This window comes from Pimephales promelas, chromosome 3 (assembly GCF_988280905.1).
Source record: "Pimephales promelas chromosome 3, fPimPro1.hap1.1, whole genome shotgun sequence".
NCBI lineage: Eukaryota > Metazoa > Chordata > Actinopteri > Cypriniformes > Leuciscidae > Pimephales > Pimephales promelas.
In genome coordinates this window covers 15,093,747-15,105,292 of record NC_142771.1, presented here as the reverse complement: position 1 = coordinate 15,105,292, position 11,546 = coordinate 15,093,747, and the positions used below count along the sequence as shown (strand labels likewise).

The 11,546-nt window shown below is 36.5% G+C and overlaps 1 protein-coding gene across 2 annotated transcripts; it reads left to right on the top strand.

Annotated features, from left to right (window-relative positions):
- Window positions 1-26: 26 nt before the first annotated feature.
- Window positions 27-11,519, top strand: gaa (alpha glucosidase). Of its 2 annotated transcripts, XM_089128313.1 has the most exons (20): window positions 34-119; window positions 656-977; window positions 1,187-1,338; window positions 1,464-1,629; window positions 1,716-1,812; window positions 1,890-2,009; window positions 2,091-2,209; window positions 3,016-3,147; window positions 3,616-3,726; window positions 3,887-4,000; window positions 5,173-5,257; window positions 5,344-5,461; window positions 5,580-5,713; window positions 5,999-6,150; window positions 7,895-8,043; window positions 8,123-8,264; window positions 8,675-8,773; window positions 8,858-9,022; window positions 9,574-9,726; window positions 11,331-11,519. In XM_089128313.1, exons 2-20 carry the CDS (start codon window positions 843-845, stop codon window positions 11,391-11,393), a joined length of 2,406 nt encoding a protein of 801 aa, XP_088984439.1. In that variant the 5' UTR covers window positions 34-119; window positions 656-842; the 3' UTR covers window positions 11,394-11,519. The 2 variants fall into 2 exon arrangements, with proteins under 2 accessions (XP_039542760.2, XP_088984439.1); XM_039686826.2 differs by having other exon boundaries at window positions 27-977.
- Window positions 11,520-11,546: the final 27 nt, after the last annotated feature.

Genomic DNA, 11,546 nt, shown 5'->3' with positions numbered 1-11,546 from the left:
ATTTTGCCGAGATCCAGGCTCGTGACGTCATGGGAACATGTCGGCGCCCAGAGAGAAGTACACAGATAACTTAGGACAGATAAACGTTCTATTAAAATGTAATAAAATGCATGAGTAAGGTAAGGTTCCAAAAATAATTTACTAAGCGTTTGCAGTTACATGTACAGGAATATATAATTAAGATTCTCATTTACGTTTTTAAAAGATCGTCTGAATCATCATGAAGAAGTTTTAAGTTTTGTTGGTGGGGGAACAAAACTTAAAACAATCTGCGCATGCGTCATTTTCTCGTCTGGTCTGAAGAAGAGCTGTGCGATTTGTTATGTTTTGACACTAATGATCTTACGCTTTCTTATTGTATTATTTTACTCATATTTTACCGTTTCATACTCGTGTAAACTCGTGTTTAATCCAGTAAGAGCCAAACCCAACCCCTTTAAATGGCCAGAATTGGTTGGCTCCTGCACACATTTGCACTATTGACCTTAATATTTCTGAATTCTGTTCTTTATATCCTGGTGCACAAGGACAAGAGTGTTTCATTAGCCTTTTCACCATCAAAAGTATGGCGTCATAGTTCAAATATCTCACACAGAAGTGTTCAATCCCAGAAGAACTTCAGTCATCATAATCTTCACTTATCTGCTGATCCCAGGACTCACACTAGTTCTCTTAGAGATCAGTGCAGCATAGCTGTGGAGAGCCGCATCGACTGTGGCCGTGACAGATCTTTGAGTCGAGCCAATTGTGAGGGGAGAGGATGTTGTTATGTGCCTCTACCTCAGTCTGGATTAAGAGGACCACCATGGTGTTTCTACCCACTCCGTTACCCAGGCTACAAAATGGGGCCCTTGTTGACCACAGAAAGGGGCCAAAGGGCCACGCTGACCCGTTCTGTACCCTCATACCTGCCCCGGGACATCCCCACATTGCAGCTAGATGTGATGGCCGAGTCTTTGGGTCGCCTTCACCTCACTGTGAGCACTTCTTTCAGCCTTTTCAATTAAAAAAAGTACAATTACAAATCAGATATTGTACGTTTTGGAGGAATTTAATACAGTCACATGATTCTTAAAAAACATTAACTCTTGAATCAGTCAGGTCTGAAATGAGCAAGTCATGAAGTGTATTCCAGCCTTTAGATGATCTATTCTTGCTTTATCTTGCTGACTTCACTTTGCCACAGCTGAAAGATCCAGCATCTGAACGATACGAGGTCCCCTTTGTGACGTCCAAATCCAGGGGCCACAAAAACACACAAAACGCCCTCTATGATGTTGTTTTCCAACCAGATCCGTTTGGGTTTATTGTACGGCGTAAATCCAATGAGCGGGTTCTGTAAGTGTACTTCCGTTTTTCTTTTCCTGTATTGTATGTTTTGCTTATTGTGCTTCTTCTGTTTCTGTTTCTGGGTGTCAATGACAGTCCACAGCTCTATATGGTAAAAATGTATTGCCCCCTAGTTTGAATACTACAATAGGCCCCCTCCTGTTTGCGGATCAGTATCTACAGCTCTCCACCAGCATGGCTTCCTCTGTGATTTCTGGACTGGGTGAACATTACACCCCCATCACGCTGGACCTCAACTGGAGCTCTGTTTCATTATGGAACAGAGACATGGCACCACATGTAAGACATTCACACCATTTCACATTCTCCTTTAACTTCCCCTTTTATTCACAGCTGTTCTTAATGTTTTATATGGCCCTTTGTAGAGAAGTGCCAACCTGTATGGCTCCCACCCTTTCTTCCTAGTCCAAGAAGGTGATGGACAGGCACATGGAGTCTTTCTTCTCAACAGCAACACAATGGGTACAGAGTTTTGTTGTCTGAATTGGCTTCTTCCAATTTTGGCTTTCACTAAAAGTTTTCAAATTTGCCAATTGTAGAAGTGTTTATGCAGCCTTCTCCAGCATTGACATGGGTGACCGTCGGAGGAATACTGGACTTCTACATCTTCTTAGGCCCCAGTCCTCAGAGTGTGATACAGCAGTACCATGAGGTTATAGGTATTAAACAACAGACAGTTCACATGCTGTATTAGAAATGTCATTTACCCACAGTGTAACTTATTGTGTTGTATCTTTGAGGTTATCCTATGATGCCACCCTACTGGTCGCTGGGCTTCCACCTCTGTCGCTGGGGTTATACGTCCACCAACGTCACAAGAACGGTGGTACAGCTAATGCGCCAGGCCAAGATCCCTCTAGTATGTCAATAAAATAAATAATGGCTGTGTTTGGAAGATACTGAACAGTATATACCAGTGGTTCTCAACTGGGTGGGGCCACAGCACACTTCTAAGTAAACCTCAAGATTACTCGTTAAAATAATTTTATAAGTGTGATTTCTAGACTTGGAAAAGTCATGCAAATTAATACAATCTTAAAACTATATTTATAATAAATATTATGACGACGGGGGTCCTTGGAGTCAAAAAAGTATATGTGTGCTCGCTGCTATATTTTAAGAAGTACTTTAAGCTAATAAAATCTGGTGTATGCTATGTTGTTGTCACATGACAATATCACCCAGTTATCATCTCTAAACATTTTTTATCCAATTTTTGCGTAAAATTGTTGTTATTGCTTCTGGTTTGTTTGTCATACTAGCAATGGAAGGTTAAGTTGAATACATTGCATTGTGGGATACAGTACCCAGTTTGATATGCTCTCTTAAAGTTAACATATGTGGTTTGAAATTGATAAAATGTGCATGGGAAAAATATATAATCAGAATATTGACCAATTAATTATTCACACACAGTGTATAAATTATAACATAGCATAGTATACTGCACATTGTAGATGTAGTGCTGTTGGTCATCCAGATATTGCAGATTATGCAGCATACATACTGTAAAAATGTAAAGTAGTATGGTAGTATGCCATTTTGGAGAGGAAGAAGAATATATATATATATATATATATATATATATATACTGCATAGAGAGAGAACCAAGTAACCAAGCAAGTTTACATGATCATTTAAATAACCTTCAGTTGACTTCTGTAGGATGTACAGTGGAATGACCTCGATTATGCGGACCAAAGAAGAGTGTTTACTTTTGATCCACAACGGTTTGGAGATCTGCCCCAGATGGTTGAAGAGTTCCATCAGATGGATATGAAGTATGTGCTCATTCTGGTAAGTGGATAATATTCTGTGATGGAGAATATTTCATCCTTATTTGAAATTCATTGAATGAGGCTTGTGAGTTAAATGTGTGATATCACAATATTTTCTGTACTATGTATATATATATATATATATATACACACATACACATTCACTGGCCACTTTATTTGGTACACCTAAGTTGCTAGTACCGGTTTGGACCCCCTTTTGTCTCCAGAACTCCCTTAATGCTTTCTAGGGTTGCTTTAACATTGTGCTGGAAACATTCCTCTGAGATTTTGGTCCATATTGACATGATAGCATCACACAGTTGCTGCAGATGTGTCGTCTGCTCATCCATGATGCGGATCTCCCATTCTAGCACATCCCAAAGCTGCTCTATTGTATTAGATCATACATACACCCAAAAAGCATATTAGTCACAGTACACAAATAAGCACATCAGTGTTGAATAGTATGTGGTCTTTCTTGTGTTAGGATCCAGGCATCAGCAGTACGAGTCATCCTGGTTCATACAAACCCTTTGATGATGGGCTGAAGAGGGGAGTGTTCATCACCAACTCCACTGGACAGATCCTAATTGGGAAGGTTAGCGCCACACATGGAATATTACCCTCACTAAAACTTAGTTGTGATAATGTCATGTACAAGATGTATTTTCTTTCTGCACCACTGTATTATTAGTTGTATTGTAGTCATGATTGAATATGGTGGGGGGTATAAAGATTTTGCATGCATTTATAACCAGGTATGGCCAGGTCTAACTGCATTCCCAGATTTCACCAATCCTAAAACACTGGACTGGTGGATGGACTGTATCAGAGCCTTTCACAATAAAGTACCTGTGGATGGACTCTGGATAGTAAGTACTTACAGAGTAAACTGTAAATAAACATACACAGGGTATTTTAAAAAGGTGACAAAACATGAATGTATGAATTTAAAGGGGCCACACTCTTTACCTACATTGTATTTTTTCCCCTTTAAATCCTGAATTATGTTATGAAAATGCTAAGCAAAAAATAATTTAATGTATTTTTCATCATCTGGACTTAAAGGGATAGTTCACTTTAAAATATTTTCTTTTATCTGTTTTAGCTTACTTCAAGGGCATCCAAGATGTAGGTGTCTTTGTTTGCACAGTATTTTCAATTTTGATATTTTTAGGTCAAACCATTCATGTCTGTCAGTCATTTAATGTAGGTCTATGGTCACCACCTCAAAGAGCATGCACAGAGAAGTCCAAATTAAACATGATTTAATGGCTCGTAAATGTAAGTACACATTGATGGCCTACGACACGAAACGAGCGGTTTGTGTGAGAAAACTAACAGTATTTATATCGTTTTTACCTCTTGTAATCACAACCACATCCAAGTGATCTGAGGGCGCGGGCGCTTTGTGGCTGTGGTTACAAGAGGTAAAAACGATATGAATGACATAATTAATCAAAATAAATTAAAAGGGTAGGAGAAATATTTTTTTCTATTATATTATAATAGAATATTATAATTATAATATAAAAGTTATTTTTTGTAGCTTTAGTAATTTGACCTCTTGATTTCATTTAAAAAAAAAAAGTGAAAAAATTTACCTGAATTAAATGCACACACATATAACTTCAGACCGGTTCACACCAACAATGCTAACTATAAAGATAAATACAACTACATTAGCGTCCACATGAACGGACAATATCGTTTTGATTATTCTAAGCGTGCACTGCTCCGGCATTGTCGTCTGCCACTTTAATGCTCGAGCTCTTTAAAGCAGAAAGGATTTGAATTGGCTGTTAATGTTTGTCAAAGTTTTTATCGTTTGATATCGCTCTAAAAGTGATTCCAACAATATTGTTTCTCTGTGCCGTTATCGTTTAAGTGGTGATGTGAACTCTACCATTCTCTTTACTATTCTCTCTACTATTCTACTATAATATTATAATTAAATATTCAGAACGATTTTTACATATCTTTATAGGTATCGATCCGGCCTTTATTGATAACTTCTAAATCTCTTTTGAAATTCTACTCACAGGACATGAATGAGCCATCAAATTTTGTCCAGGGATCTGTGGATGGATGTCCTGACTCTGACTTGGAGAAACCTCCTTATACTCCAGGTAAGATCGTCTTAATATTCTCTCTTGTAAAATGACTATCACTGTTTTAATGTGACCTGAATGAGGAGATCTGTCTGGGTTTACAGATGTAATAGGATGTCAGTTAAGCTCAGGAACTGTGTGTATGTCCGCTCAGCAGTATCTGTCCAATCATTACAATCTGCACAATCTCTACGGCCTGACCGAGGCCATCGCCACCCACAGGTCAGAGAAATGCCTCTTCCATTCTTACAAACAGTAAAAAAAAAAAGTTAATTGGTAAACAGATCCATTTTGATATGGTTTGACATTATTACCAACTTTCCACTCATTTGTATTTCAGGGCATTGTTGAAAGTAAAGGGCACTCGTCCATTTGTCCTATCCCGGTCGTCTTTTCCAGGACTGGGCCGTTTCTCTGCGCACTGGACAGGAGATGTGCAGAGTGACTGGGAGCAAATGCGTTTTTCAATACCTGGTGAGAGAGAAAGATCATAAACTATAGTTACAAAGAGGATAAAAGAAGTTTTGCTTAGTCCTGGCCCTGGAAGTGCCACACATCCATGTCTTGAGATGTTCTAACATTCATAATGCAGGCTCCCTCACCTACATATGGAAATGTTTTAGAACATAAGATGAGATGTGACATGTACATGTCTTGCCTTAATTTTTTGTTCCTAATAGTTGAAAAGCATGAGTTGTCCCCACTTTGGTTTATTGTTGTGTGTGTGTGTGTGTGTGTGTGTGTGTGTGTGTGTACCAGCTGTGCTCCTGTTTGGACTCTATGGCATTCCCTTTGTGGGGGCTGATGTATGTGGATTTGGTGGAGACACTACTGAAGAACTGTGTGTGCGCTGGACACAACTCGGAGCCTTTTACCCTTTCATGAGAAACCATAACGACAAACCCAATGCTGTGAGATATCAGTCAACAATTTACAGTTATCTAGAAGAAAAAAAATCATATATATATATATATATATATATATATATATATATATATATATATATATATATATATATATATATATATATATATATATATATATATATATATATATACTAATGATCAAAAGTTTGGAAACAATTAACTGGAATTTAGATCCTGTGATACAGAAGACTGGAGTAATGGCTGCTGAAAATTCAGCTTTTCCATCACAGGAATAATTTTACATTCTAAAATAGATTACAACAGAAACAAGTTATTTTAAATTGTAATAATATTTAACTCTAAACTATACCTGTTCTCCATGCAGCATATATTCTCTGGCTCTGTAGGCATCATTGTCCGAATCTGGTTCGAACATATAAGACTAAACACGCCACTGACAATTCTGACATTTTCAGTGTGTGAGATTGTCCTTTTTTGTTTTAGCATGAGTACTTAAAGCAGCTCATTTGCATTTAAAGGGATATATACAAAAACGGTAGATTTTTGCTTACCCCCCAAAAGTGGCGATTTTAACATTATAAAAAATTATTTGTAGAGGATTTTAAGCTAAAACTTCACATACACTCTCTGGGTACAACAGAGACTTGTTTTACATCTTGTAAAAATGGGCATAATAGGACCCCTTTAATGTTTACAAACTTTTGACCAGTACTTCATATATATATATATATATATATACTATATACTAATGATCAAAAGTTTGGAAACAATTAACTGGAATTTAGATCATGTGATACAGAAGACTGGAGTAATGGCTGCTGAAAATTCAGCTTTTCCATCACAGGAATAATTTTACATTCTAAAATAGATTACAACAGAAACAAGTTATTTTAAATTTTAATAATATTTAACTCTAAACTATACCTGTTCTCCATGCAGCATATATTCTCTGGCTCTTTAGGCATCATTGTCCGAATCCGGTTCGAACATAATAAGACTAAACACGCCACTGACAATTCTGACATTTTCAGTGTGTGAGATTGTCCTTCTTTGTTTTAGCATGAGTACTTAAAGCAGCTCATTTGCATTTAAAGGGATACATACAAAAACGGCAGATTTTTGCTTACCCCCCAAAAGTGGCGATTTTAACATTATAAAAAATTATTTGTAGAGGATTTTGAGCTAAAACTTCACATACACTCTCTGGGTACAACTGGGACTTGTTTTACATCTTGTAAAAATGGGCATAATAGGACCCCTTTAATGTTTACAAACTTTTGACCAGTACTTAATATATATATATATATATATATATATATATATATATAAATGTAAACATTTCGATCATTTTACATTATTAGTAATATATTAATATTAAGGCTGTGCAAAAATTAATTGTGATTAATCGCATCCAAAATAAAAGTCTGTGTTTACATCATATATTTGTGTGTGCTGTATATAAATATTTTGTATATATAAATACCTATGCATGCATGTATATATTTAAGAATTATTTGCGCTTAAATTCTGTATATATATTTAAATACATAATCTATATTATATAAATATAAATATTTTATGTATGAATAACACATTTTCTTAAATATATACATGCATGTGTGTGTATTTATATATACAAAATAATTATATACAGCACACACAACACAAATATATTATGTAAACACAGACTTTTATTTTGGATGCAATTAATCGCAATTAATTTTTGCACAGCCCTAATTAATATTTCTTCTCAATTTCATACTCTCAGCCCCAAGAGCCATATGTATTTAGCCAGCAAGCCCAAGATGCCATGAGGACTGTGACTACACTGCGATACTCTCTCCTGCCCTTCCTCTACACACTGTTCCATCATGCGCACATCTCCGCCAGCACCGTGGCACGCTCCCTCTTCCTTGAGTACAGTACACACGCTCATTCTAGGCTTGCTAAATATCTCAGCGATGACCTCATCTCTGAGATTACTCATTTCTTTTAGGTTCCCCACTGATCCAAATTGCCAGACCATTGACAGGCAGTTCCTGTGGGGGAGTTCACTGCTTATCAGTCCGGTCCTGGAACAGGGAGCAGTGGAGGTGACGGCTTATCTCCCGCCGGGGACTTGGTACAGTCTGCTTAATGTAAGCCTTCGTCTTATACTATATACATTAACCACCAGTCAAAAGTTTGAAAAAATCTTTTTTTTTTAAATGTTTTTGAAAGAAGTCTTTAATGCTCACCAAGGCTGCATTTATTTGACCAACAAAAAATACTAATATTGTGAAATATTATTACAATTTAAAAGAACATTTTTACATTTTAATTATTCCTGTGATATAAGAAATGTTTCTTGATCATCAAACCATCATATTAGAATGATTTCATAGAATTAAATGGGCTTTTTTTTACCTTCTAAGTATAACCCTTTTTTGCATAACCTGCTTCACTTTGTGATATGTTTACAAAGTTATTATGGTAAAATGTAATTCAGAGACATATGCTATGTCGTCTTTAAGTTAAATGAGACTGAATCCTCTGTGCTTTCTTATAGGGGCAAGCATATTACAGTAAAGGGGAATACATTTTGTTTCCTGCTGCTTTGGACACCATTAACGTTCATGTGAGAGAGGGGAGCATCATCCCACAGCAGGTGGTGTAAATCTAGCAACAAACATAATATCTCCTTTATGCTGTGTAGCAAGTGAACTTTTGCCATTTCTTCTTCGTTTCCCAGGTTCCTGCATTGACGACTACAGCATCTCGCAGAAACCCTTTCACTCTGATCGTGGCATTATCTGCAAAAAATTTGGCCAAAGGAGATCTTTTCTGGGATGATGGGGAAAGTCTGGACACTTATGAGAGGGGAGATTACTCATATGTTCTCTTTTTTGCTGAAGAGGTACGAAATAGCGTGAATTTTGCTTGCATGTTGAATTGATTGGTTTGGATGAGGTTTTTTCTATAGACCATTTTGCAAGATGTAAATTTTGTTTTTTCAATCTGTTTCAATTTTTTTAACACTACATAAAAGCTGGGATAAAATACATCCAACAGAACATTTAAAACTGAATCAAAAAGTTAAACAAACATCTTTTAAGATTTTTTCTTTACATGTGAAATAAAGAAAACAGTTACAAACTGAAACAGGAAGTGTTTCTGGACCAGTGTTGTTTACATTTTGCAAAATGGTCTATTGGACATCTGTTTCCCATTGCTATTCTGTGTTGGAACAGTCCAAAACGAATTGCTTCAGCAGGCAGTAAAATAAAATGAAAAACATAAAGTGCTGTTATTGCTATGAACAGATTGTATGTACAATTTATAAAAATTAAGAAAACTAGAACCTCATGGATTTCAACATACAATAGTAGAATACTCAAAAATATTGTCGAAATGTGCATTAATTTGAAATGTAATCTATTATTCATTTGATATTTTATTCCCCCGTAGTCTTATGTGGTCAGTAAGCCAGTCAAATTAAACAGATCTCTCGATTATTTGGTCCTCGGAGAAGTAAGTGTTTTCGGAGTTCAGACTCGACCTACAGCAGTGTGGGCCAATGGGCGAAAGGTTCATGACTTCTCGTACAGCGCAGACACCAAGGTATGCATCAAGTTCTGAGGTGTAGATTTCTGTTTGTCTACCTAGTTTGGTTTACTTCTACTCCAGTAGTAAGTACAAAATTTAATCATGGTGATTAATGTGCATTTCATATTTAATTTTAATGGACCTTTTTCCAAAGACTTTGATGATGTGATTCCGCAGTTATCAACATTGCAAATCTAATATGAAAAGTTGTTCATATTACCATTTTTTAAAACTGTAATATAATGCTTTACTAGTGTTATATTACCATGGTAAATAGCAAAAAACTACTGTAATTAAAGGGATATACGTGTATGTATTAATCACTTATGTATTGCCAATGTGTGACCAGCTTGTTAACGAAACATAAAAAAAACTAGACCTTTCCCCGGCTTTCTAGGTTGTTAATGAAAGCTCGTCGACTGATTTTTATGTAAAGGATGTTTTTGGCGGGAAAATCAAAAGGATAGGAAGTTTACGCGCACACCCGAGAGCATTTCTTCCATTAAAAAAAATGTCAATGTGTCAGGCAAAGAAAATGAATTATTTCAAACCATAGTCTCAGATAGAATAGGCTATACTTTATAATCATAACTATCACAACGGTGTAATTTTAATTACCTCATCGGTCGAAATGATGCTGTTGAATCGCAGAGCTTGTGCAAACATATCCACTTCGCTATGATAAGATGCTTTCAAACCTCTGCCTCCACGCCGCTGTCTTGTTGTGTGTTTATTTTGTTATTGAGAGACAACATACATTTGCATATTCAACACACATTACATACATACTTGCAACATGTATATATATTACATATTCATCTAAACATCGCTCTCAGCAGCGTGGACTAGGTCTGGATGTTCGTTACCAGTTTACTGCTGCAAAGGTATTTCATAAAACTTCTTTTTACTTCTAAACAAAGAACGAAAGTATATCGTGGTATTTTATCGCGTTTCAGCCTCTTGTACGTTACGTGTGAGTGAGCACGAGCAATACAGTGCAGTTCACGTAACGGCCACCGGTGTTGCTAATGATTTAGGTCTCTGAATTCTAAAGAGTTTCTAATGGGCTCTATGCACGGCGGTATTTCCGGTGAAGGTGTAAGGATGCTTGATAACTTCCGCCGATCGTAGAATCCAATGCAAATACCAAATTTATATTGAATTTTATACTCTAATTTAAATTACATCTAAACGTATGTACGTTTCGTTTCAAAGACTGGAGGACAGTACATTTTGAAGACTCTGCCATAATCCTGTTTCCTCGGTTCTCCTCCGCTTAAATCTCCACAACTGGAAATAGACGAGCATCCTTGCGTCAAATGCGGAACTTATGCGTGCATACAACAACTGAGAGAGGGGTGCCAAATTTCCCATCATTCTCTCTTCTGATGGCTGGAATATTTGGAATGTTGTGGAAACACTATCATGTTTTTTTGTTGTTGTTGTTTGTTTGTTTTTTTTGGAACAAATGGAAATACAAACAGTGCTGTTGTCTCCCATTTAATTACCACAAGTTTACCCAACTTTAACCACTTCTGCTTGTGAGATCCTCTGAAATGTGAAAAAGGTCCATATGAGTCATTAAAATGTTTCATAAAGTGTGTGTGTGTGTGTGGCAGGTTCTTACAGTGCCTGGACTGGACTTACCCATGGCAGCCAAGTTCACCGTACAGTGGAGCTGATGAGAAATCTCTGCTGTGTAAATGTTCTGTGCTTCGTGTAATGTGAATTGCTTTGGTCTTCCAAATGCATAAATGTAACAATGCTCAGTATGTCATTTTTTAAATAAAGGTTTATTTTAAATGTCAGAGAAATAATACAATTATTATTGTTAT

Bases quoted from the DNA above. Each gene is read 5' to 3' on its own strand.
- gaa (XM_039686826.2), top strand. From the start codon at position 441: ATGGCCAGAATTGGTTGGCTCCTGCACACATTTGCACTATTGACCTTA. The intron at 6,151-7,894 runs GTGAGATATCAG...TCATACTCTCAG, and splicing joins ATAACGACAAACCCAATGCT to CCCCAAGAGCCATATGTATT. The intron at 8,265-8,674 runs GTAAGCCTTCGT...GCTTTCTTATAG, and splicing joins CTTGGTACAGTCTGCTTAAT to GGGCAAGCATATTACAGTAA.